At 53.0% G+C, this 24,467-nt stretch overlaps 1 protein-coding gene across 1 annotated transcript in view; it reads left to right on the top strand.

Annotated features, from left to right (window-relative positions):
• Positions 1-12,140: 12,140 nt before the first annotated feature.
• Positions 12,141-24,467, top strand: part of LOC132241701 (protein Daple-like) — a 118,171-nt gene continuing 105,844 nt past the window's right edge. Inside the window, 10 exon segments of the mRNA XM_059710629.1 lie at positions 12,141-12,218; positions 12,510-12,628; positions 13,326-13,407; positions 13,721-13,757; positions 13,760-13,869; positions 15,529-15,582; positions 18,934-19,074; positions 19,715-19,833; positions 20,090-20,262; positions 22,155-22,300. Of these exon segments, the coding sequence (XP_059566612.1) occupies positions 12,141-12,218; positions 12,510-12,628; positions 13,326-13,407; positions 13,721-13,757; positions 13,760-13,869; positions 15,529-15,582; positions 18,934-19,074; positions 19,715-19,833; positions 20,090-20,262; positions 22,155-22,300 (1,059 nt within the window).

The following is a 24,467-nucleotide window of genomic DNA, read 5'->3' as shown; positions in this document are numbered from 1 at the left end:
GGCCACAGGAGGCACCTTACAGAAGAGGCTGGTGAGGGAGCAGGGACACGCAGGCGGCAGCTGGATGGGCCGCCATGAGGTCAGGTCAGGGGGGATCTTCCCCTGCCGTCCTCCTCCCTCCTCAGCCTCTTCCTAGTTGAGTGGCCTTGGAAAACCCAAGGATCATTTTAAGCTGAGCTCCTGCTGTGATAGAAATCCCAAATCAAAATGGGATTCCACTTAGAGGGACTTAAAATACACCAAGGCCTGGGAAGATCAGCTGCCTGGGAAACAGGAAACCTGGCTTCCCCTTCTCTGGCCTCCTGGCCGAGGGAGGTCTGCATTCCAGGGGCCCAGGCCCCGGGGGCGGACGCGGGGAGCCCAGAGCCCGGGCATCGCTGCCAGTGACGAGCGGTGAGGAAATCCAGGACTCAATTCTACTCCAACTCATTTTATTAAAAACCCTTCCTTGTGTTCCAGAATCAATAGGTATTTAATATATGTGTCAAAACACTCAGACACAGAACACATTAGCACACCCAGTTCTTACTCAGCACATTAACTCCAAAGGAAAACCTCTTTATAGAACCCCAGTCCCCAGGCTTAGCCCATCCCAGGAGAGCACCTTAGTAAACACGAAACGATGTGTCAGGAAACCGGCCAAATTCACACTATAGGTGAGACCCCAGGAGAAAGATTGATGTCAATTGATGTCAATATAGGCTGTTTCCCAAAAAGATATAGAGAGGGCAGGCTGTTGATGGACAATGAGTCCCCATTGAATGTAAATATAGTTTGTCCCCCAAAACAGATCCAAAGAGGTCAGACACGTGATGGACAATGATACCGATGGAATGTAAATATAAGGTGTCCCCCCAAAATGGTATAGAGAGGTCAGTGAGGAGTTCGGCTCTGGTTGTGAAGGACACAGAAAAGGGTGTCACTCCCAGAGGACTGCCAGGACGGAAGTTATGTTATGAGGCAGGTGCCGGTGACACAGCCCCCAACTCTGAGGGCCCCAGCCAAGTGGTGGGGCCATCTGAGCAAGTCACTGCGGTGTGGTGCTGACAGAGGTCGAGGGCACAACCCCTTGTCTCCTGAGGCACATCCCCATCGCGCGCCCGCCACCACTTTGAGCCCAGCACCATGGCACAGATGTCCTTCATTGCACATTATTAGAAGATAACCCCTCCCTCAGTCCTCTGTCCTGGCGTTTCTCACACGGAGCAATGACTTACAGTTTGAAACTATGAATACAAGATTTTGTTAAAGAGCAGATCTTTCTTTCACCTTTGTACCACAGTCAGCCATTTCTCTAGCCTTCTGAAATCCAATAGTTGTTCTGGTCAAAGACCAAAGAGCCCGATGGTGGGACAAGTTGGTCACCCCCAAGTGCCCCTACTATGTGCTAGGCAGCGTGAGAAAGTACACAGAGAAAGTGAAATGTAACCCTTTTCCTGGAGACATTACCAGAATGGGGGTGGTATTTTTGATGCCCAGGTGCCTTTATCTTTTCATTGCTGTGTATGTGACCGACCCTCACCATCCACAGGCACCCATCTCATGGCAAGGAAGGGGGTGGTTTTCTTACCTGGGCAGAGGAATGTGTGCGGTTAGGACTCTGAGAGCAGAAAAGAAGGAAACACATTTGGAATTCAGCTTTTGAGTGCTAACACAGAATTAACAAGACAGTATTTTGAAAGTCATACCTTATTAAGATGTGAAGTAGACATTCCCTAAGTGCCAGTTACCATAGGAGAAGCCAGACCCGCCTGACTTGAAGTGAGAGCCTAGCTCTGAATTCACTGCCATCAGGGGACCAGGCTTCTGAGAGTGGACACACTGTGGCCGCGTTTCCGGGGCTGCGGCCCTCCGGCCAGCAGGGGGCGTTACCCCGGCCCTCCCTGCTCCCTGCTCTCCCCAGGAAGTCCCGCCCCTCCCTGATCCCTGCTCTCCCCAGGAAGCTCCGCCCCTCCCTGCTGCCTGCTCTCCCCAGGAAGCTCCGCCCCTCCCTGCTGCCTGCTCTCCCCAGGAAGTCCCGCCCCTCCCTGCTGCCTGCTCTCCCCAGGAAGCTCCGCCCCTCCCTGCTGCCTGCTCTCCCCAGGAAGCTCCGCCCCTCCCTGCTGCCTGCTCTCCCCAGGAAGCTCCGCCCCTCCCTGCTGCTTGCTCTCCCCAGGAAGCTCCGCCCCTCCCTGCTGCCTGCTCTCCCCAGGAAGTCCCGCCCCTCCCTGATCCCTGCTCTCCCCAGGAAGCTCCGCCCCTCCCTGCTGCCTGCTCTCCCCAGGAAGTCCCGCCCCTGCTGGAAGTTGGAGTTCCTGCCTCTGGAAGATGGTGGCTTTCCAGTGCTCATGGCCTCAGGCAGGCATGGGCTGGAGCACAGAGGGCAGCGGGCGGGACCCTGGAGCAGCTAAGCCCTTGGTGAGGAGTCTGTGCTGGGGCCTCAGAAGCCAGCCCGCGGGGGAGCAGCGCCCATTGCAGGTGGTCCGTTCCCTCCCCCAGAAGGTGGTCAGGGCCGGGCAGGGCAGGGCAGGCCGGGCTTGGTCCTCCCGACGGGGCCCCGCTCTGTGGGCACCAGCTGCGTAGGGAGCCGCCTTCTGAGGTCGGGGTTCCCTCCCTCCTCACCTCGCCAGGCCCGCTGATCCCTGCAGAGTGTGATGGAGCCCGGGCCTTCCTCGAGCCCCTGTGGATCCAGTTTCCCAGCGCCCCCCTCCCCCCCCCCCCGTGTCAGACTGGGCCCCCCCACAGCCACACGGTTCTGACCAGGACAGGATGGCAGGGAGATGCGGGGACAGCCATGGGCCTGACCACCTAGCAGGTCAGTTCTCTGACGGGAACACGGGAGGTGATGGCCACTCCTCACTTCACCTTCACTCGTGGCGTGAAGGGCACCAGCAATGACGGTTCCAGGGAAGCCATTGCGGCGCCTCAGCCCAGGGCAGCCCCTGAAGCCTGTGCCCAGCGAGGAGCTCTCCCGACGCTGCGCCCATGGAACTCCAGTTCTGTGGGGCCAGGAAGGGCCTCCCGGGATGAGAGGGGCACGAAGCCCTTGGCGCCAGTCACTGAGTGGCCCTTGAGTCACTTAAAAGTAAAACCAGGTCTCTGCTGATTTGGGTTAAAATCCCATCGAATGAATGTATGTGCTTAAATAACTTCACTAACATAAATGGCATTGCTATTTTTAAATGCTATATTAAGTTATATTTATTTTGAAGACATCAAATGAATTTAAAATTTGATAAAATTTGATATAATAAAATAATCCCATTCATGTGTTCAAAACATCCAACCTGAGTGGCTTTTATACATGATTTTTTCTTGATATCTAAAGAATTCTAATTTCCCTTTTTTAAGTTATGTTTGAACATAATATAGTGGCACTTCAGGTTTATCTTTAGTGAAGGGGCTCAAATGGGGAGTTTACAGGTTACATTTGTTTATTAACTAAAGAATATTCCAAGTCTATAGGAGCTGGCCTCTGTGAAGTCATCGTACCATCCTGCCCATCGGTGCCTTTCTCTGGGGTCTTCTAGCATTTAGTGTTTGCATTTTGTCAGTGACACGTGTATATCCTGTTGAGCTCACCTGCACCCACACTTTAACTAGCCCCCACTAATCTGCTCTCCCCCCATTTTCTTTTTCCGGCTTTTGTTCCCCAACGTTTAAACCTTCCCATCAAGTGTCTGAGTGGCTGGTCACACCTGCTAGTTGTCCGGCACAGCTGTGTTCCTCCAGGTCTGGGTCTCACTTCCTGACTGGACCGTTGACATCCATCCAAGTCATCCTACTTCTACCTCCTCCTCCTCCAGTCTCAGCCTGCAATTCAGAATGAGTGCTGTTAGATATGCATTGTTGTGCAGCGTTACAGACAGAGATGCGTTTGAACACCTCTAACAGTGCTATTTTGCCAGGGGACCAGATGGCTGCTGGCCAAAGCACACCACCTTGTAGGAGACGAGGGGGTGTACTTACAGGGGAGATTTGAGAGCTGTGGCAGATTGCTCTATGCTTCATTCACCAGTCCATGCTGTTGTGCATCAATACTGTACACTCAGACTGGTTTGCAAAGATTATGCCCTGTGGTAGTGTACATCCTATCATATGTATACCTATGTGTTAATTTTAATATATTTTTGTTGACTTCAGAGATAAAGGGAGAGGGGGAGAGAGAGAGAGAGAGAGAGAGAGAGAGAGAGAGAGAGAGAGAGAGAAAGAAACATCAATGATGAGAAATAATACATGATGGGTTGCCTCCTGCATGCCCCCTATTGGCAATTGAGCCAGAAACCCTGGGCATGTGCCCTGACTGGAATTGAACTGTGACCTCCTGGTTTATAGTTGAGTGTTCAACCACTGAGCAACACTGGCCCGACTTATGCATTAATTTTTAAAGTACTGACTCTTTCAACATAAACATCTAATTTTGTTGAAAAGAAGGATCCCTGAGAGTAACTTGCCAGCATGATTGTCAAGTGTGTGCTTGCAAGGTTCATTGTTCCTGTGCTGGGACCTCCCCAGTCACAAAGCTGACTGGCAGCCATATCTGAGTTTCCATCAGCGTGGCTCTCACTGTTTTCTCCACCCTGGTTATTCCCTGAGACCTCACCCCATCCAATTTGCAGCCCTACCCAAGCTGTTTGTAGCCAATTTTCCATATGAGTGGCCTATCCTGGCTCAGGCTTCAGACTTTGCTAGAATCTCAAACAAGCAACAGCTGGCATCGAACCTATCAATAAAAGGCCGAAGACTCTGTACTATCACCAGCCTGTTTGGCTTTACAGCTGGGTCTTGCCTGGGCACTTCCTAGCCCAAAACAAATAGCAGCCATCTGCAGATCCCTCTGTAGCTCCTGCTAGGTGGCCCCAGGCAGTGGCTGACTTTGCACCTCCTGGAGGCCCCAAAGCCAATGAATCTGGTGGACAGCTTCATATCATAACAGATTACAGCTCTGCACATCCACAAGCAACACACTCAAGGAGCTGACTCAGTGAGCACCAAAGCCCCACTGAAACAAGTCCTGTTCCATATGGGTGTCTCCTGCACAGAAGCTCTTCCATTTGGGATGCAGCTGGTCCTCACAGCCCATCAGCCTGGAAATCAATTCCTCCCAGTGATGCCAACAGCAGTAAATTATCAACTACAACAAGACTGTGCACACAGCCCACACAGGAGCACACACAGAGTGCCCTGCTCAGGTGACTGGGGAGTCTGAACCGTGACTAGGCCCTACAGGAAACCTAATATACAAGTTCTCTCTACCAATTCCAGGAGACATAGTAGTTCTACCTAATACATAGAAACAAATACAGATACAGGGAAGCTGCCAAAATACAGAGACAATGAAACATGTCACAAATGAAAGAAATGGAAGTAAGCAAACTCCTGGAGACAGTGTTCAAAACAATGGTTCTAAGGTCACTCAAGGATCTTAATGAGAGTTTCAAGGGACTTAATGAGAGCTTCAAGGGAATTAATGAGAGATTCAAGGGACTTATTAAGATGTTCAAGGATCTTGGTGAGAATGCCAAAGACATAAAAATAGGACCAGTGAGAAATTAAGCATATACTAACTGAAATAAAGAATAATTTACAGGAATTCAACAGTAGAGTAGAGGATTCTGAGAAATAAATGATTTGGAACATGAGGAAGCAAAAGGCACCTAATAAGAAGAACAAAAGGGAAAAGAATAAAAAGGTATGGAGATAATGTAAGGAGCCTCTGGGACAACTTCCAGTGTACCAACATTCCCATTATGGGGCTTCTAGAAGGAGAAGAAAGAGAGAGCAAGATCTTGAAAACTTATTTGAATAAATAATGACAGAAAACTTCCCCCACATGGTAAAAGAAATCGTCTTACAAGTTCAGGAATGTCAGTAAGTCCCAAACAAGATGAATCCAAAGAGGTCCACATCATAATTAAAGTGGCAACTGTTAAAGAAAAACAGAGGGTTTTAAAAGCAGCAAGAGAAAAGCAATTAGTTACCTACAAGGGAGCACTCATATGACTGTCAGCTGATTTCTCAACAGAAACTTTGCAGGCCAGAAGGGAGTGGCAAGAAATAACGAAAGAGATGAATAGCAAGAACCTATAGCCAAGATTACTCTACCCAGCAAAGCTATCATTTAAAATTGAACATCAGATAAACAGCTTCACAGACAAGAAGAAGCTAAAGGTATTCATCCCCACCAAGCCAGTATTACATGAAATGTTGAAGGGTATTCTTAAAGAAGAAGAAGAAGAGGCAGAAGAAAAAAAGAAAAAATATGAACAACAAAATGGCAATAAATACATATCTATCAGCAACTGAATTTAAAAATCAAAATAAATGAACAAGAAATCTTACGAACAAAATAAACTGATGAATAAAATAGCATCAGAGGCATGAAAACAGAACAGACTGACAAATCTCAGAGGAAAGGAGTGAGAGGGGTATGGGAAGATATTCAGGAAAAATCTTATATGCATATATGCATTACCTAAGGACACAGACAATAGGGTGGTGAAGGTCTGGCGTGGGGTGGGATCTGGGTGGATGGGGGCCCTGGAGAGCAAAGGGAGGCATCTGTAATGCTCTCAGCAATAAAGATTTTCCTAAAAAAAAAAAAAAAGGATATTTAGATGTGCCCTGACTGTAATCAAACTGAGACCTCCTGGTGTCATAGGTAGATGCTAATAAGTATATTAAAACTACTTAATTATGATATATACATATATAAATAAAAAAATATGGTCTGTGTTTCATTTATTTCTTTTTAGGTGCTACAATAAACAGTAATCACAATAGAATTTAGCTATGTTATCCTAGTCTATTATATCATCCTATCTAATAAAAGGCTAATATGCAAATCGACCTAATGGCAGAAAGACCAAGCTATGATGCTGTGACACGCACTGACCACCAGGGGGCAAATGCTCAGCACAGGAGCTGCTCTCTGGTGGTCAGTGGGCTCCCACAGGGGGAGCAGCTCAGCCAGAAGCCTGGCTCACAGCTGGCGAGTGCAGGGGCAGTGGCAGTGGCAGGAGCCCGCCTTTGCAGCAAAGCTAAGGCTGTCCAGCTGCCCACAGGGAGCCCCAGACTGTGAGAGGGTGCAGGCCTGGCTCAGGCCTCTAGTAGTTGATAAAATATGACCTACAAAATTTCCTGTCTCCCACCAGAAACTGTTGCCTGTCATACCTTTTCGATTTGTTGTGTTTGTTCTGTGGCACTATTGAACACATGGCACCAGATACTGTCAGAGGCGGAGATTCAGGACATGACAAGGTATGTTCTGTTTTTGACACATCTTTATATATCGCTATAAACTGTATAATAAGAATCGTAGCTAATAACTTAGGTAGAGTTTTTAGCAGAGTCCTCTTTCGGGTGTTGCCTTATCTTTACTTTTTCTCTCCTTTGCTTTGTATACATGAACACATTATGGTATCTAGGATTGTGAGGGAAAAGATAATAGAAAGGTTAGGACATTCTGGATTTCCCTTTTTTCAAGGATTACTGCTGAGGATCATCTTTTGTTTTATAGAGTAACACTTTGTTAAAGGAAACTTCAAAAGCAACTAATTCTTCATATAGTAATTTTTACGTTATCTCCATGAAAAGAAACTGTATCTTGAGCAAAGCACCAGTGGTAACTCTATATAAAACCAAAATCATTCATTTTCTGTTGCATGGGGCCTGCTCTTTTAGGACTCAGCTGAGCCACAGCACAGGGCAGAGGAGTCACTGAATGTGCAGACTGTCCACTGCTCCTGTCTGAGTCGCGCGTGATGATTTTGGACAGCGCTTTTAGGCATTATTGATTTTTGTTAGAAAAATACACGGGACATATCGTTGGCTGTGTCACCTTAGGTTGATATTTGCTTTGTAAGAGGGCATTGAAAAAGGAATCTTTCCTATTTTTCATTTCCAATTGTGCTTTTAACTTTGTAGACATACTGGAGACTTTGTTGATTATCTCTCCCACAGAAATAATCATTGGAACACTCCTTGGAGAAAGAAAATCCAAGATAGTCTCTGTTCTCCTAAGCCCTCTAAAGCAACAGTCACCAACCAGTGGCCCGCAGACCACTGGTGGTCCGTGAGGTCCAAAAGGTTGGCGACCGCTGCTCTAAAGAGCTCAATTTTTTCCTTCCCACTTTCTTTGTATTTGCAAAATGAAGGCTGGGAAGAGGCTTTCTAAGTAATTATGTTATAAAATCTAGGTCACATATTTTTATTTCATGAATGAAAGGGTACACACCTGTCCAGTTCTTTATCTTTTTAAAAAAGTATATATTTTATGGATATTACAAAGAGGAAGGGAAAGGGACAGAGAGTTAGAAACATCAACGAGAGAAAAACATCAACCAGCTGCCTCCTGCACGTCCCCTACTGGGGATCGAGCCTGCGGCCAAGATATATGCCCTTGACTGGAAACTAACCAGAGAGGGATCCTTTAGTCCGCAGGCCGACTTCCATCCACTGAGCCAAACCAGTTAGGGCTGTCCAGCTGTTAACACTTTTGCTTTATTAATAACTTTCTCCAAGTAAGGGATTCTGACTTTTTTGTTTCTCACCTCCCCTCTTCCTCATTCCCTTGCAAAATCCCACATGTACAGTCCACATATCTTAAGTGTAGAGGTGTTTGCTAATGTCTCATCGTATGTTTAAAGACTATTATTCAACTTTTCCCAACTAGGAATCTGATTGTAGAGCTGTATCTATTGATTTCCAATCCAACGGCAGAACGTTCTGAGGGTCTGACTCAGATGGCAGTAAAACTGCTTGTATAATAAAATAATTGAATTGTTGGTTTAGTTCGAGTCAAGGTATTCTCTGAAACTATTGGGAATTTTGATAGGAATTTATAACTATTAAAATTTGGAAATTACTTTCTAAGTTTTCTAAGATTTAATAGAACCATTTTCTTTTCATCCTCACCCGAGGATATGCTTATTGATTTTAGAGGGGAGGGGGAAGAGAGAGAGAGAGAGAGACAGAGAGAGAGAGAGAGAGAGAGAATCATTTAGGTAAGAGAGCAACATTGATCGGTTGCCTCCCATATACACCCTGACTGGGGATTGAACCCACAACCTAGGTATATGGCCTGACTGGAATCAAACCCACAACCTTTCAGTGTATGGAATGCTGCTCCAGCCAACTGAGCCATAGCAGCCATGGCATGGAACCGGTTTTCAGGATAGAAAACCTTATATTACTCCTAGAATTTTTGCATACCTGAGGTCCAACGTTCAGCTAAGTCAGTGGGAGCTGATGGAACACCTGGAGGCCGTTGAGTTGATTGAATGAGCTATAATGTGTGCAACGTGCTCATCACTGTGCCTGGCTTGCACTCACTCTTGTGGTTTCAGTCTGCCTGACCCTGTTTTCTATGTCACTGTTATGTGTTTTCTTTAAAACAGTTCTTGTCCCATAAATTGTGCTGCATTTCTCTGAAACCTTGGCCCTGAAGTTTGGAAGCAGAGAGTTTAAAATTTTAGTACTTAGTTAATATCTCATTGGCATAAGCTCATATAATCAACCGTTATTCAAATCCTTATTTGCATAATCATTAAAGAAATTTATCAAGAATCTCTAAGTTATATGTAATGTGCTGTGTTCTCAGTTCAGGTAACTACATTTATAAATTTGTTTCCCATTTCGGTCACATTTTGTTTTGCATTATTTTAAATCTCATCATGCTTCTCACAAATGAAGGCTGTTAGACTTTTGGTAGGTTTTATAAGAGGAATTGATTTAGGTGAGTATGAAAAAATAACACCTGTAGGTGGGCTTTTTTTTTCATTTTTGTTCTTTGACTTTAGGGAATTTGTAATATTTATTGGAGCTGGGTAGTTACTAAAAATGCTAACTGGTACTTTGTCCCCCCTCTATCATAAGTCCAAAGATTTCATTTACTTAAAAAATTAAATTTATTTTAAATCAAAATAAATTTTTTAGTTAACCAAAATAAAACGATTACTAGTTTAGAAAGTAATTAAAACACTTCTAGTTCATTGATTGACAACCTAGATGTTTAAATTTGTTCTGACATACCTGCATATCTGTTCTCTAAATGTCTTTCTTGCATGTGCTAGTTTAATGCTCCTTGCACAGAAAGCTATGCACAGGCTCTTTTTGTTAAAATATTTCCCAAATACGCAGCTTTATTTTGTTCATTTTTCTTTCCTCTAAATTACTTACTAGTTAATATTCTATCAAATCGTTTTGTAGGCAGCTAATTGGTGGGTTTAGGTGTTGTAATGTATGAACTACTAACTGGAGGGTCTCCGTTCACTGTGATGGGAAAGAGAACTCCCAAGCTGAGCTACTAGGTCAGACTTAACAAAATAAAACGAATGGTTACTTCAAAGGAACTGATCAAATTTCTGCAATTTGGCTGATGGAAAAAATAATTAAAAATGGAGATTGGCAAAATTATGTTGAAGTGGTTAATTTACATTTATAAGTACATAGGATGTAGACATAGACCTTCTATATTTCCTCATATTTTATGTGCCCAGAATGATTTTAAATTTCACAGGGAGTGTGTCATAATTTTTGTGTATTCCAAAGCACTTAGCATTGGCCGGGAGCTGCCACAGCCTCTGACCCAGCTGTGTTCCCTGCTAGAGCCCTTTGGAATATGGGTCCTAGAGCAGTTAGGAATACAGGCTCAAGAGCCGTTTAGAATTTGGGGAAAAGAGCCTTTTTCGAATGTGGAGCAAATAGCAGTTTAGAATGTGGTGCAAACAGCAGTTTAGAATGTGGGGTGATGAGCCATTTGGAATGTGGGGCGAGTAGCCGTTGGCACTGCTTGGCGCAGAGCTGGTGGGCTCAGAGACGGTGGGCCCAGAGCCTGTGTGCATAGCGATGGACGGTGGACACAGCCTCAGGATGGACGTTACTGTACGAGAGCTCATGGAGCTCTTTCTGCAGAGCACGCTGGTGGCGGGGGTGAGTGCACCTGCCTCCCTGTCCCATTGCGGGTGCCCTGGCTCCTCTCCCGCCCCCCTGGGGTCTCCACAGACCCCACCCTCCTGGACCCTAGCAGTCCTGGGACTCAGGGGTCTTCACAGGTTTCCAAACTGGGGGCGGGGGTCCTGGCCTGGGAACCTGAGGGGTTTCCTACTCTGGAGCCCATGCACCAGGTGCAGGACCCCCTGGCGCTTCCAGCCCTGGACTGAGATGAGTTCACTGCTCCTGCCAGCGGGCTAGGCTGCGGGTCCAGGCTCTAGATGGTTTCGCTCAGTGGTTTAGAGTGTTGGACTGCCGACCAAAGGGTCACAGGTTTGATTCCCCGTCAAGGGCATGTCCCTGGGTTGAAGGAGGTGATGTCGGCAGGTGGAGGAGAGGCTGCCCAGTGAGGATGAGGCCATGGGCCTGCGCTCACACCCGGCAGAAAGGGGAACCAGGTGGTCCTGTGTGGCCAGTGGGGATGAGATACAGGCTCTCCTGAGAATTATTTCAGGTTATGAATGGTTTCCTCAAAATATAAGATTGTCATGGACCCAACCTTCTGACATAAGCGCTCTGATATTTTGCCATCTTCGCGTTAGATTTTATTTGCAGAATAAGATGCCATCCCTCCTGACCCTCCCTCCCAGGCTTACCCTCTTTGTGTGACACATGGGTGGTGTGCGACTGCAATCCCTGGGACAGTTGAGGGAGCTCCCACACTGGGAGGAGTGCTGTCTGTGGGAAGTCAGTGTCCTCCTCGAGCTAGTGTGACAGCAGCAGTGGTGTGTGAGGAAAGAGCTGGGCTGCAGAGTGTGGCTGCACTTGCTGAGGAGCCTGCCCGCCCCCACAGGAACTTGGTGGCTGAGGGTTAATAATGTCAGTGAGGTGGGTCAGCTGTGGGAGAGTGGGCCTAGGTCCCAGGGGGCGTGGCCTTGGGAGGTGGGTGCTCTCGGGGACCCCAGCGCTGCTCCCTGCCCGACCTCTGCAGCACCTTACCCTTGTGTGCCCTCAGGTGACCCGCCACCAGGAGACCCTGCTTAACCTGCAGAGGTTGGAGGCCCCAGACATGGCCCTGGAGGAGCTGGAGTTTCTCTCCAGCAACATGACCTGTCGCCTCAGGAGGCTCTTAATTGAGCAAGACAGTTACAGGGAGGTGTGTTTGCGTTTGCGGGTGGCTCAACAGCCTGGGGGACGGTGGGGAGGGGCCTGGGTCTGGGGCCCTAGTTATGGTCGCGCTCCTCATCCTGACTTCCCCTCAAGCTTGCGCACTGTCTGTCCTCCTGGCCCATTTCCGAGGGGGCAGGGTGTGGGCACTTTCCCTGCAGGGCACAGTCCCCTGAGACAACTGTGTGAGCTCAGAGGTTGAGCTTGGGGAGCCTGCTCCATTCCCTTGGCCCTTCTTTCTCACTAAATATATCCTCGCTTCTTAAAAACTCCCCACTTTCTCCTGCCTCCCTCCTGGCTTTGCAGTCTCGGCTGCCATCTTCTCTTTCACTTTCTTCCGTCTTTTGGTCATTCTTCACCACGTTCTAGTGCGGGCACTGTGCCGGGCACAGGAGCACGCCGGTGAGACCCCTCTGTCTGCCCTGCTGTAGCTGGTCGTGACCCTGACCCAGGAGTGGAACACCAGCAGCCGCCCCAGCGAGGACACGCAGCCCCTGGCCGTGGAGCTGGCGGACACCAAGGCCACGCTGCGTGGCGTCAGGCAGGAGCTGTGAGTCCCCCAGTGACCCGGTCTTTCTGCTCTTGTGCCCTGTGTCACCCGCGTTGCTCACACATGTGGTTCACTGCCATGCGGTGCAGCAAAAGGGGCAGCTCTCACAGTGCCCTGGGGTGACGGGGCTCTGCTGTGAGCTGGGTCCCTGTTGGGCCCTGGGCTAGCCCGCTCCCTCCCCTCCCCGGGCCTGCACAGCAGGTTTCTGCTGGGCCTGTAGGGTTCCGGCCAGTCCAGACCTGTCAGACTCAGAGCAGCAGCCTGCCGCTCAGCCTCGGGCCCAGTGTGGGTGCTCTTGGCTGGAGGGAGGATGTGTCTCTCCCATCCGGTCCGGTGGGCCTGCTCCCCCTTTCCTGCAGCTGGTGATGGCACCATGCCCACTTCCTGGGAAGCTGCCCCCTTCACCTCCCTGCCAGGGGGCCTCCCTGCCTGCCTGACTGTGGAGGGAGCAGTGGCTCTGGGGGCTCCTTCCCTGTCTGCACCTCAGAGGAAAGCTCAGGTCTGTGGTGTAGTCTGAGCGCTGCAGTGACAACTTAAAGCTCACCTTGGACTCCAGAGCGTTATTGCAGCCCCACGTGCAGACGCCCTCCTCACTCCTAGAAGCCAGGACCCCCTCCTTCCCCGTTGTGGTCTCCCAGGTGGTGGGCTTTCCGGGTGCTTCTGAGGAGCCCTCACCACGTGTTCTCATCGCCTGCAGGGAGGAGAAGACGAAGCAGCTGGCGGACGCCAGGCATCAGTTGTACCAGCTGGTGCTGGAGCTGCAGGAGGCCCGGCGCAATGTGAGCAGGAGGCCTATCGTGTGGGCCGGGGGTGGGGGGCTGGGACGCCCCAGTCACCGGGACCCCAGGTCCAGGAACGTGACCTGGGACACCTCTCCCTCCCGCTCAAAGCAGCGCTGCCTGAGAGCCAGCTATCCTGGGAGCCTCTGGGGGGTGACATGCTGCAGTGACAGCATGTGGGGCCCCCACACAGGGGCCTGCACATGGACCAGCTTGGCCGCCCCTGGCTTCTCCTGGGGCTGCAGGGACTTGGGCCTTTCCCCAGCCCCGAGGGTGCCCTGAGCCAGGTCCCCTGCCTTTGCCCACCTCCCAGAACATGGAGTTGGCAGCCAGCGCCCAGGCTGTTCCTGCCCCCTCCCTGAGCTGGACTCCCTGAGGGAGAAGGTGAGGCGCGTGGAGAGGCTGGAGATGGAGGCGATGGGCCTCAGGCAGAAGGAGAAAGACATAGACTTCTATGCAGCCGCATGGAAGTGACCCCAGCAGGGTCAGGCGGCCCGCGGGCACTTGTTTCCTGGTAGAGGGGAGAGGGGCCGTGATGCCTCCCCAGTTGGCCCTCTCCCTGCACCCCAGACTGTCTGCCAGTCCCCTGGGCTCCCTCTGGTAGTGGAAGGAATAGGATTGGGATTGTGGCTGAAAGGCCCTGATTCTTCTAGGACTTTCCCTTCTCCTCCTTCATGCTATAGTGATGACTTTCTATTCACTGATCTTTTTCTTTAAGACTCCTTGTAATCTCTATGGCTAAATCTTACCAGGACTATTTCCTCATCTATAAAACAGAGATAACTGTACTAGTCTGTGAGGTTTATACAATGAAAGAGGTAAAATACCTGGTATTTGGGCAAGTCCCATATGAAGCTCTCCGTGGTGTAGCCTACTCAGATCCCGAGGTTATGGGCCTGTTCAGGGGAGGGTGTCAGGGCTGAGGGGGGATGGAGACCAAGACCCAGGCAGGGTTACTGATGCTCTGACCATGCACCCAGCTGCCTCATGTGAGCAGTGGGTTCAGGACCCTCTCTTCCAGTCTTGTTTGCTCCTCCCACCTACTCAGGGAATGGTTGTTCCCGCAGGAATGTTGGTGGCTCACTGCTCTGCCCCCTGGGGAGAAGGCACCCTGGGTGCTGTGCCCAAGCAGCCCGGCCCAGGACGGGTGGGGGTGGGAGGCCAGCTCTCGGCTTTGTCCTGGAAATGGTCCCCTGGCCCTACTGGTGATGAAGGGCATCAATCTGCAGCACAGACAGGTGTGGGGCACGGGCACCCTCACTCACAGGTAGGAGGGTTGCGGAAGGTCATGTGCAAGCTTCCCCAGGCTGCCGCCTCCGCAGCCTCCTGCACACGGGGAACCTAAGGCAGGCCCACATCTCAGCCAACACTCTGCCCTGTGGATGGGGGTAGGTTTCAGGGCTCAGCCTCTGTCTCCGTGTCTTTTCCGGGCCTGTCCAAGCAGCCTCGCTCAGTCATGCAGACGCAGTGACTGAAGGCCTGTGTGGCGCCAAGCCCTGCGCCAGGAGCAGGGGATCTAACACAAAGCGAGACTCACTCCTGGCACTGGGGAGCTTCTGGGCTTTTGCAGGGTTTCCTGTGGGAACCCCTGTTCCGTGTTCTCAAGGTGCGTGCCTCTGGATAACAGCAGCAACATTTTTAATATCCTATTTAATAAGAGCCTAATATGCAAATTGTCCCCTTGGATGGTAGTTCCACAGGGAGGCCAGGAGTCCGACTGCTTGCTATGACATGCGCTGACCACCAGGGGACGGCGTGGAACATTGCTGGCATTGGCAATGCGCTGCGACCTCTTGCTGGCTAACCGGGAGCGGGGGTGACAGGGATGGAAGTGCTGTAAGAATGCGAGCTCGTTCTCACTCCCCCTGCAACCCTCCCCCAGGACGCCAGGGCTCGCCCGCCAGGGAAGCCCCTGAGCTCAGGTGCTGGGTGCCCAGGAGGAGCCCACCCTGCACCCGCACAACCTCTTTAAGGTGAGCCAGGCCACAGCAGCTGGGACCACAGGGGCCTGTGGGGCTCCTGGTGGGTTCGAACAGGAGCTGGTCTGCAAGGCCGGCCAGGAGAGAGCGTGCTGCCCTCCCTGCTCTCCGGGAGAGGCCTACACTGCTCTCCGGCCCACAGTGTCTGGCCTTGCTCACCACATCTCCGTATGGAGACTTGGGCACCATGACTCAGGTATGGGGGGGAGGGGGGTGCATAGGGGCCAGGGGCCCAGAGGTCAGCTGTGACCTGCCCTTCCACACCAGGCGCTCACACTTCGATCTCCAGCCAGGCCTAGGGACCAACCCAGCAGGAATTTCATGCACCGGGCATCTAGTCAATTAATCATTTTGCTGTGAAACTAGTAATGCCTTACACTTTCCATTAGTAAATGAATTACAAGAGAAATAGAGAGGTCCATGGAGACCAGGCCACATAGAGGATGAGTCACACTGTTCTCCAAGGCCCGTGTGCCAGGGCCCAGGGAGCAGCGAAGACAGAGCTTGCGCCCACATGCTTACATCACAGTGGTGCCAACAGCCCTGCAGGCTGTGCAGAGCCTCCCGTCAGCCCTGCTGGGCCAGGTTTCCTGTGTGCAGCTCGAGCCCCTGAGGGCAGGGGCAGGGCCTGTCTGACTGCATGCCTGGGCCTGGCACACACAAGTCACTTGGTAGTGACCTCACAGGCCAAGTAAAAACACATCTCAGCATGAAAAGACTTGCAACCTGGGGAGAAGGACGGAGGAATCAGAGGTGTTGTCTCCTTCGGACGGTGACAGTGTCGGGTGTGATGGGCAGCAGAGCAGAGAGCCAAACACGACTGTCACGTGGAGACCCACCACTCGGGGCCCTCCTATGGGTGTAGGGGGAGCCACAGACGGCCCGGGTGGCCGTCCAGTGTCGCCACTGAGAAACATAAAAGGGGAGGGTGTCAGTGCCACAACCTGAGGAGACAGGCCTGGGCGCCCCTAGGCACAGCTGGGAAGTGGGGGTGCACCAGGGGATCCTTGACTTCCGTCTGCAAACGCTCATCCCACCTCTGCTGCCAGGGCCCGGGGTGGAGGACAGAGGCAGAGAGAGAGTGCCTGGAAGGTCCCGCTGGTCCCATGCTTTGTCCTTGGCTGAAATTCCCGCTTCCAGAGCGCAGACGTGCGGGTGCCTTGAGGGTCCTGAGCAGCTGAGGGCCAGCTGGGCCTGTCTCTGCCCCTCAGAGAGGGATGGGCACTGAGCTTCCTGGGCAGGTCTTGCTCCCAGAGGCGGCGGAGGCTCCGCAGGGGAGTCCCAGCTCTCACTCCACTTGCTGGGTGTGGAGCAAGCCTTGTCCCCATCCATCACAGAAGAGGTGGTCGAGGCACCTCTGAGCCCCTCGTGCCCTGGCACCGGGTGGCGTCGATAGGAACACGTTTCTAGTGAGCTTATAACGTGACGTTCTGTCCACAGATGGGGCCCCTGGATCCGATCGTGCAGGGAGGGGCAGGGCGGGTGGTAGCAAGGCAGGTAGGAGCTGGGTTTAAGATCGGGCCCCGGGGCAGGTGGTCTCACACTCTCTGCCTCCTCCAGGCCCAGCCTTTGCCACTTTAGGACTTGGGCACAGCTTCTCGGGGTCTGGTCTCTCACTTCTGCGGTGGTGGGGTGTGCAAAGCAGGTTTAGATGTTTCTGCTGCCTGATACATGGGGAAGGCTGACACCCCCAGAAAACTGAGGCCCATTGGAAGAATAGCTGTAAATCATTTCGTTCCATGCTGTACTCTGCTCCTGGACACTTGTCCATCCTGCCTTTCCCCAGGTCCTTCAGGGCCCAACTCACATGGCACCTCTGACTCCCCCTCATGGTATGATTCAGCTGACAAGTGTCTTTGAACACTTCTGGGGGCCCCATGCGAAGAGGAGTGGCATAGTCCTGCCCTGCAGGAATAGCCTTGCGGGGGGCGGGCTCACAGGCCAGTTCAGTGTTGCCTCATAGTGGGCACTCTGGGTGCCCAGCATCTGACTCAGTGGGTGGGATAGAGTGGAGTTGAAGTCCTCAGAGTGGGCAATTCCGGCTGGGTTTTGAAGGCTGAGTAGGAGTTGGTTGTAAGGATGACTGAGAGGCTGTGCTATGGGATCCTTCAGGGCCTGAGAATATGGTGAGACTGGTAAGTACTGGTGGGTAGACACAAGATGAGAATTCTGGGGGCAGTGGCCAAGGGGTGAGAGATGGGCCTCCTTCCTGTAGAAGCCCCTCCATGAGCTCTGGCTCACAGCTCTGATAGTGGTTGGGGCTCCTTACCCACGCGGACTCCTTAAGGATAAGGTGCAAGGCTGCTGAGGGCAGTGAAGAAACAGGACTGGACCTCTCCTGCCTGAATACAAGCCCAGCTTAACCCCTGGCTGGCTTTGTGACTTGGGGTTCATTCCTTAATTGACCCAAGTCAGCCTCTTCGTGTGTAGGAAGGGACTGTCCCTGCCTCCCTCTGGGGGCTGTTGTGAAGAGTGAATGTGGCAGAGACAGAGAGCACCTAGTGCAGGGCCAGGAACAGGCAGGAAGGGGGCTGCGAGGTTAAGCCAGAGTCACTGACCAAACCCTTCCAGCTGCCAGGCTTTGACCAGAACCGTGTCCACTGACGGTAGGTGCACGGTTTCCCCTCTACCGAGAATCCGGGGTTCTGGCCCGTGCGGGGAAATGAACACATGATGGATAAGCAGGAGCTACTGGCCCGCTCCCAGGTGTTAGAACCCGTGAGTGGGGCAAGCCTTGGAAAACAGCCCGCCAAGAGAAATGGGCATGTCCCCGTGGATGCGTGCTTGCAGACTCTGAGTGCATTCAGGGGAGACTCAGTCCCCCTGAGACTGAGTGGCGCTGGGAGGGCTTGTGGGGGTGGGGCGGGACCAGAGATGAGGGGGATGAGCTGAACAGCTCCCCGGTGTGTGCTGGGCACTGGGACAGGAGTGAGTGCAGTGGACGCCTCCCGTGAGGTTGCCTGTAGGGGCCCCACCATTGTGTTCCACCCCCAGCATGTGCCTGGCACACAGAGGCCATAGTACTGGTTTGCTTGTTGTGTCTTACAGACCCTCATTGCCGGGAAACTGCCCAGAGCTGTTGTTTCTCTAAGAGTAGGTGTGTGACATGTTCAAATAGGACCTGCTATTGAACAAAAGCTCCTCTGAATTTTGTTGCATGACCCAGATCAGTGGAGTGACTGAGAGAGGCCTAGACTCGGCCCTCAAAGCCAGGACAGACTCTCAGCCCCACCCCTTCCTTGTTTAAGAAAGTGGCTCAGCCACATCCCACACCTGTCAGGAGGTGCACGCGTCCAACCACGGAGGCTGTACATGTCAGACACTCTCACAGTGTTCCCTTCCCGAATTTAAATAGTGTCTTGCTGCGGGGATTTTTCCATCTGGCCTGGCCTAATGGAGAAGGGCAGGAGCTCAAAAGTGGAGACAGAGCTTCCCGCGGCAGCAGGGTCATCCCTAGGTTGTTGGTTTGGGCCCAGTGACTGGAAGAGCTGTTGTCATGATCAGGGGCCTTAACCTGATGGCTCTCATGTGTGTTCTTGCTGACCAGGTGCCGACTGGAGACGATTATTTTTCCATGGACACTGAGAGTCATCTCCAGGACCATTGGATTTGGTATTGGATTGATAAGCTATTCGAGCGGGAGGAGGAGAATGTGCAGCTGAAATCGAGGCTGCACCACCTCCAATTGGTAGGACAAGCTGTGGTCACCACGTGTAGCAGAGATGGGGGCAGTTTTAGGTTCATGTTGTGCCCTTCTCTGAGGTTCAGCTACTGGGTCGGTGCTGCTGCCAACACAGTGACGCTCTGAGGGCAGAGAGTCGCTTGCTAAGCTCAGTGGCTTGCGTGGGCACCACTGAAGCCTCCAACACAGAGAGGCCTGATGCTGTGCTGCTTTCCTGTGAGGATGGAGGGGTTGGGCCTCTGTTGCAAAAAAGGGTCTCCCTGGCGTTTATGATGTGGGTTGAGCTGTGATGTGAGTCCCTACGGCCTTTCCAAGGCATTAGGCCTGCTAAGGGGCCACAGAGCTGCCGTCACCATAGCACTTGCTCTAAAGCCCTGCGCTGTACGTCACTTTGTTCAGACACCCCTCAGAGACCTCGGGTGTCTTCATCCCCTAGGTCACTGGGTCAGCATACCTTTTAGTGGCTGTAAGTCTCACCCCTGGGCCATGTACTGGAGTCATTTCTGTGCAGCTGTGTTTTTGGAATTGAGCAGGGGCATGGAGGCCCTTCATCCTGAGGAAATGAGGACAGATGCACGGGGGCCGGGGCTTTTCCAGAGCGTGCCCCAGTCCACATCCTCACCCCCACCCCCACTTCCTGCACTAGGCCCGGGACACAGACCAGAAATGCCTTGAGGAGCTGCGGGAAGAGACCATGGCCCTCAAGACTGCACAGGGGCAGAGTGTGGAGGAGTCCGCCCACCTGCACTGGGAGCTGGAGCAGCTGTCAGAGGGTAAGCAGCAGCCCCTGGTGGCTGAGAGCCAGCCTGGCTGTGGATTCTCTCTTACCCAGGGAGCTGAGCCCTTGGCTCTGAAACTCATGTGTCAGCCCTTCCTCTACCCAAGTAAATAGGGTTTTATTGAAGGACCATTTGGAACTGTGTCATTGCAATTCTCCCCAAGAACAGGAAGGGCCTGGCCACCTTGAGTCAGGACGCGGAATGCGAAGGAAGTGCTGCCAGTTTTCTCAGCTCCCATTCAGCCAGTGCCAGGAGCTTCCAGGTGACAGCACGCTGATGCCCAGGGGGGTCTTCGATCTGTCGGGGGAGGAGTGGAAGCTCGGGATGCAGGAGGCGTCCCCAGTGGTCACTCACCTCCATGATAGTTGTACCCGGGGCATGGTTTCCTCCGTCGATTTCATCATCGGACAGATGGGTATGGTCTGCTCTCCGTCTTCCTGGGCTGGGGCTGCTCAGTGGCTGCTGTTCAGGGGACCCAGGCCTCTTCCACTCCCTCTGGTGTTGGCCCCCTCCCAGCCCCCAGAGGAGGTGAGGGGGTGGCCAGGAAACGTGGGTGCGGTGGCCGGCAGTGCAGCAGGAGCCTCAGCACCCGGCAAACAACAAGCCAGTTCCTGTGTCCAATAATAGCACACGTGCACCTGAGAGTGCAGGTTAGGGTTTGCTTAGAGCTCTGCAGAGCCAGGAGGGCCTTAGGCTGGTTTGGGGAGGGGCTGCTTTTTCAATTCTGAGCAACATTCCTCAGCGTCATGGAAAGGCTGTTGAAAGCAGCTGGGTATTCCTTCTCTTCAAGGCGTCCCATCCACTGCAAACCTAAAATCAGTTCACTGAACTGCGAGTCTGTGTGAGAAGTTAGTTTTTTCCGTGGTTTGGTGTCTCCCCAGTCCTGGGAACCCAGGCTCTGGGAGTTCAGGTTCCTGGGGAGCACACTGCCCCCTGGTGGGACACAGAAGTGGTGCCAGCTGGCAGGGCCTGGCTCAGACCAGATGTGCTTGTTAGAGACCAAGGTGGCTGATGGGGTTGGAAAGCCTCCCTGATCCAGATGCTCAGTGCAGCTCGTGAGGCCTTTAGGGTCAGTGACTGACTTCTTCTTCGTGTTCCCAACTCCTACTGCTCAGCTGGCAGCTCACGAACAAAGCGTGAACGTACTTTGTGTGGTTGGGGTGGTGGCTTCTTGAGTCAGAAAGGCCTGGTTTAAAGTCCTGGCTCCTATACGTGTTAGCCAGGTGACCTCTTCTGCACCTCAGTTTTCTTATCTGAAAAATGGGGGTAATGAAGCTGCCTCACAGGATTGCTATGGGTATCTTGTGAGAGGAGGCAGTGAAGCGTTAGGCTGTGCCTGGCCCACGGGGCGCCAACAAAGGATCGCTGTTCTCCTCGCCCTTGTCTTATCCAAAGATACCCATTGCTCTGCTTCTTGGGGTGCTCGTGAGCAGCCCTACTAGCAGTACAGTGTGATAAGGCTCCCAGAGCTGAGTGTGTGGCCTGGAGAGACAGGCGAGGGAACAACCCTGACCCCTCGGACAGTCATGGTTTCCTCCTGAACAAGCCCCGGGACGTTCCCAAAGTCACGCACCTGCCTGCGGCAGGGAGGGGCCGCGAACTCCCATTCTTCTCAGGTCTGTGCTCCCTTTCTGTTCCGCATTGAAGCTGTTTAAAAGCAAAGGAGGACATTGCCTTTTTCTACCTTATGTTTTCATCTCACTTAGAATTTTAAAAGCAATTTGGATACACTGTCTCATTCTCTTTCAATGCAACTGTGAAAGTACAAAATGAAATCTCTGACTGAAGGACCTTACCCAGAGATGGCGAGTACTGGGCATATGCGCCCCATAGCCTCTTCCACCCACAGACATGCGGTCAATGATCGTGTCCCCGCTACACCCTCGGCTGAGCCACCTGGATTCCCACCACTCTGAGTCTGGCACAGAGAGCTCACTCTCTTTGCCATCTCCGTTAGTCTCTGAAATCCTTGGCTTGACGGTCAGGTTAAAATGTGGCAGAAAGTGGTGCCAGCAATTCCACTGTCTTGAACGTTTGCATTGGCTTCTCTCTACCATCACCTGCTTTCTTCTTAAGCTCTGCTTGCTCCCCTAACAAACCCAGCTGAGCCAGCAGAGGGGCCATAACCGCCCGAGGAACCCTCAGGTGCAGACAGCAACAGCACCCTGGGAAAAAGGAAGGGCACCCAGCTGACCATCCCAGACCCTCAAGCCTAGGGCTCAGGGTGATGGCCATCTCAGGGCTGGGGGCAGAGAGCAGAAGCTGAGGCCCCTGGAATATGGGCTCTGACTCCACTTTGCTCTTCAGCCTCCAGCTGCTTCCTGAAGCTGGACAAGGAGAAGCAGAGCCTCCAGGACACCATCCAGGGGCTGCGCGACGCCTCCCTGGCCATGCAGGAGAGCAGCCTCCAGCGCCGGGAGCTGAAGAAGGAGAACCAGCAGCTCAGAAAGCAGGTACCCGTGGGTGGTGTCCAGAACATACAGGCATGAAAGTGGCCAGGGGGAGCACCCAGGTGTCGGTGAGCATGCACAGTTGGGGGACAGGCAAAGTCCAGTGCAGCCACTGTTATGGTAGGGGGACAGGAGGCCTCCTGGAGAGGCGTCACGAGGCAGCATGAGGAGTCCCTGCAGCAGTGAGACCGCACACGATGGACCTCTGTGTGCCTCGTTGCCCTCATCTGTGAAATGGGGTTAGCGATGCACCCACCAGTAGGTGTGGTGAGGATGGTGTGAGTTAGTGCAGGCAGAGGGTCCAGCCCGTGGTGAGTGCCTCATCGAAGGAGAGCAGCGCCCTGTTAGAAACCATCAGGCGGGCCCGGGAGAGAAGCAGCGATGGAAGACTCGCTCCCGTGTGGAGACCATGGATGGGCCGTTTCAGGGCTTGGCTGCTGGTGACAGGAGCGCAGTGCCCACTCTCTCCTTTCGGTCGAGGGGATGAGGAAGAGGAGATGGCTGGACTGCATTGCCTTTCTGGACAAACCAGGTCTTCCCAGTAGCACAGTAGAACAGACATCTGGGAGGACAGACAGGCTTACCAGCCAGGTTCATCCTACAGTTACCAGGACCCCATTCACATGGCAAGAAGGGCCCTGAGAGGCTAGCAACAGCCTCCCTGTGCTGGTCATTCTGGGTCAGCGGGCCTCAGTCCATGTAGCCAACACGGGTGACACAGCTGCGTCACGGGCTCTGAGCACACCTTGACGGGTGCCCGGATTCCGGGTGAGGAAGGCGCAAGGTCACTCTTGCTTGCTGACCACCTGGCAGGACTGGTGCTTTCAGGTGTCTGGTGTCTGTCCCGACCGGCCCAGGGGTCCTGCCAGCGTCATTTGCTGAGGCTGCCCTGGCAATGGAAGGGACGTGGGCTGCAGACCGGAGACCTGGGTGCCGCTGGTCACAGCTCTGCTGGAACTTCATCTCTGGGTGAGGCTGGGACCGCCCCTCCTCCTGTGCAGTGGTTTCTCCAGGCCTCTCGTGGGGCTTCCGAGGTTCCGTGACTCACGCTTCTCGTCCTTTGAGGCTCCATGTGCCTCGCAGCAGAGCAGCGGCCAAGCAGCGTGTCCTCTCCCTGGGGGCCCGGAGGAAGGCCCTCCTCGTACCGCGTCACTCTGTGCAGCGCAGCTCAGGGAAAGCCACCAGACAGCCTGGGTTTTAGATTCATGTGGGCGGGCACAGTGAATGCCTCTGTAAATGGCAGCTCAACCTCTGCCGACATAGAAAGGCTTGACCTTTAGAAAGATGAGAACCTCCAACGGGGCGGGTCCTCAGGGGTGAGCTGCAGAGGCCTGCACTGTAGCCTCTGGCCCAGCTCCCGGCAGGGCTGACAAATGATCTCTGATGCTTCTCCTGCCCTCGGCGTCCACTCCGGTCCCTCCTCCACACACACAGGACAGGTGGTGGCTGCCGCCTCCCCACGTGACTCCTTAGCCCTGTCTCTCGGGTCCCATCCCCACTTCCTCTCCTGATCAGATCCCTGTAGGACCCCAGGGCAGTCCTGCCACAGCCCTCAGAGACCTGTCTTGGCTCTGAGCCCCTGGTGGGAGGGAGGGGCCACAGTTCCCAGACTAGCACTGTCCCTTGTTTGCTGCCAGGAGCCCTGCGAAGGCGGCCCTTCTGCTCTCCTCCCTGTCCTACTCAGCCCGCTGGGGCCTGGCTGCATCATGGGTCCTCCCGAATGTTGGATCGATGGTGCATCTGGGCCATCAGCTAAAAACCACAGGGGACGTGGCCTGACATTGACCTCCCTGGAGCCAGGACAGGCCCATCTTGGACACGTCCAGACAACGTGGCCCTCTGGGAGGTGTCTGAGAAGAAGGGACCAGGCTCAGCCAGGACAGGCGGCTTGGAGTCCCAGGCCCCCCGGTGCCAGCTCGGCTCTCCCACCACCCAGTGTCGCCCAGGATGTAGGCTCCCTTCGGTCTGTGTAAACCTTAGTTCCCGAAGTTCACGTCCTTCCCTGTAACTCATGACCTTTCTGTGGACCTTAGAGAGGGTGCGCCCCCCACCCTCACTTGGCACTGACATCCTCAGACTGCATTCCTCTTAGGAAGAGGGCAGCCCTTTGGGGCCTATCGTGGGAACACAAGCGCAGCACAGAGGCTGATGGCAGGCCCCTGGCACCCGC

The sequence above is a fragment of the Myotis daubentonii genome, chromosome 9, assembly GCF_963259705.1.
Source record: "Myotis daubentonii chromosome 9, mMyoDau2.1, whole genome shotgun sequence".
NCBI lineage: Eukaryota > Metazoa > Chordata > Mammalia > Chiroptera > Vespertilionidae > Myotis > Myotis daubentonii.
Note: the sequence above shows the minus strand (reverse complement) of the source record. Positions and strands in the feature narration are given on the sequence as shown.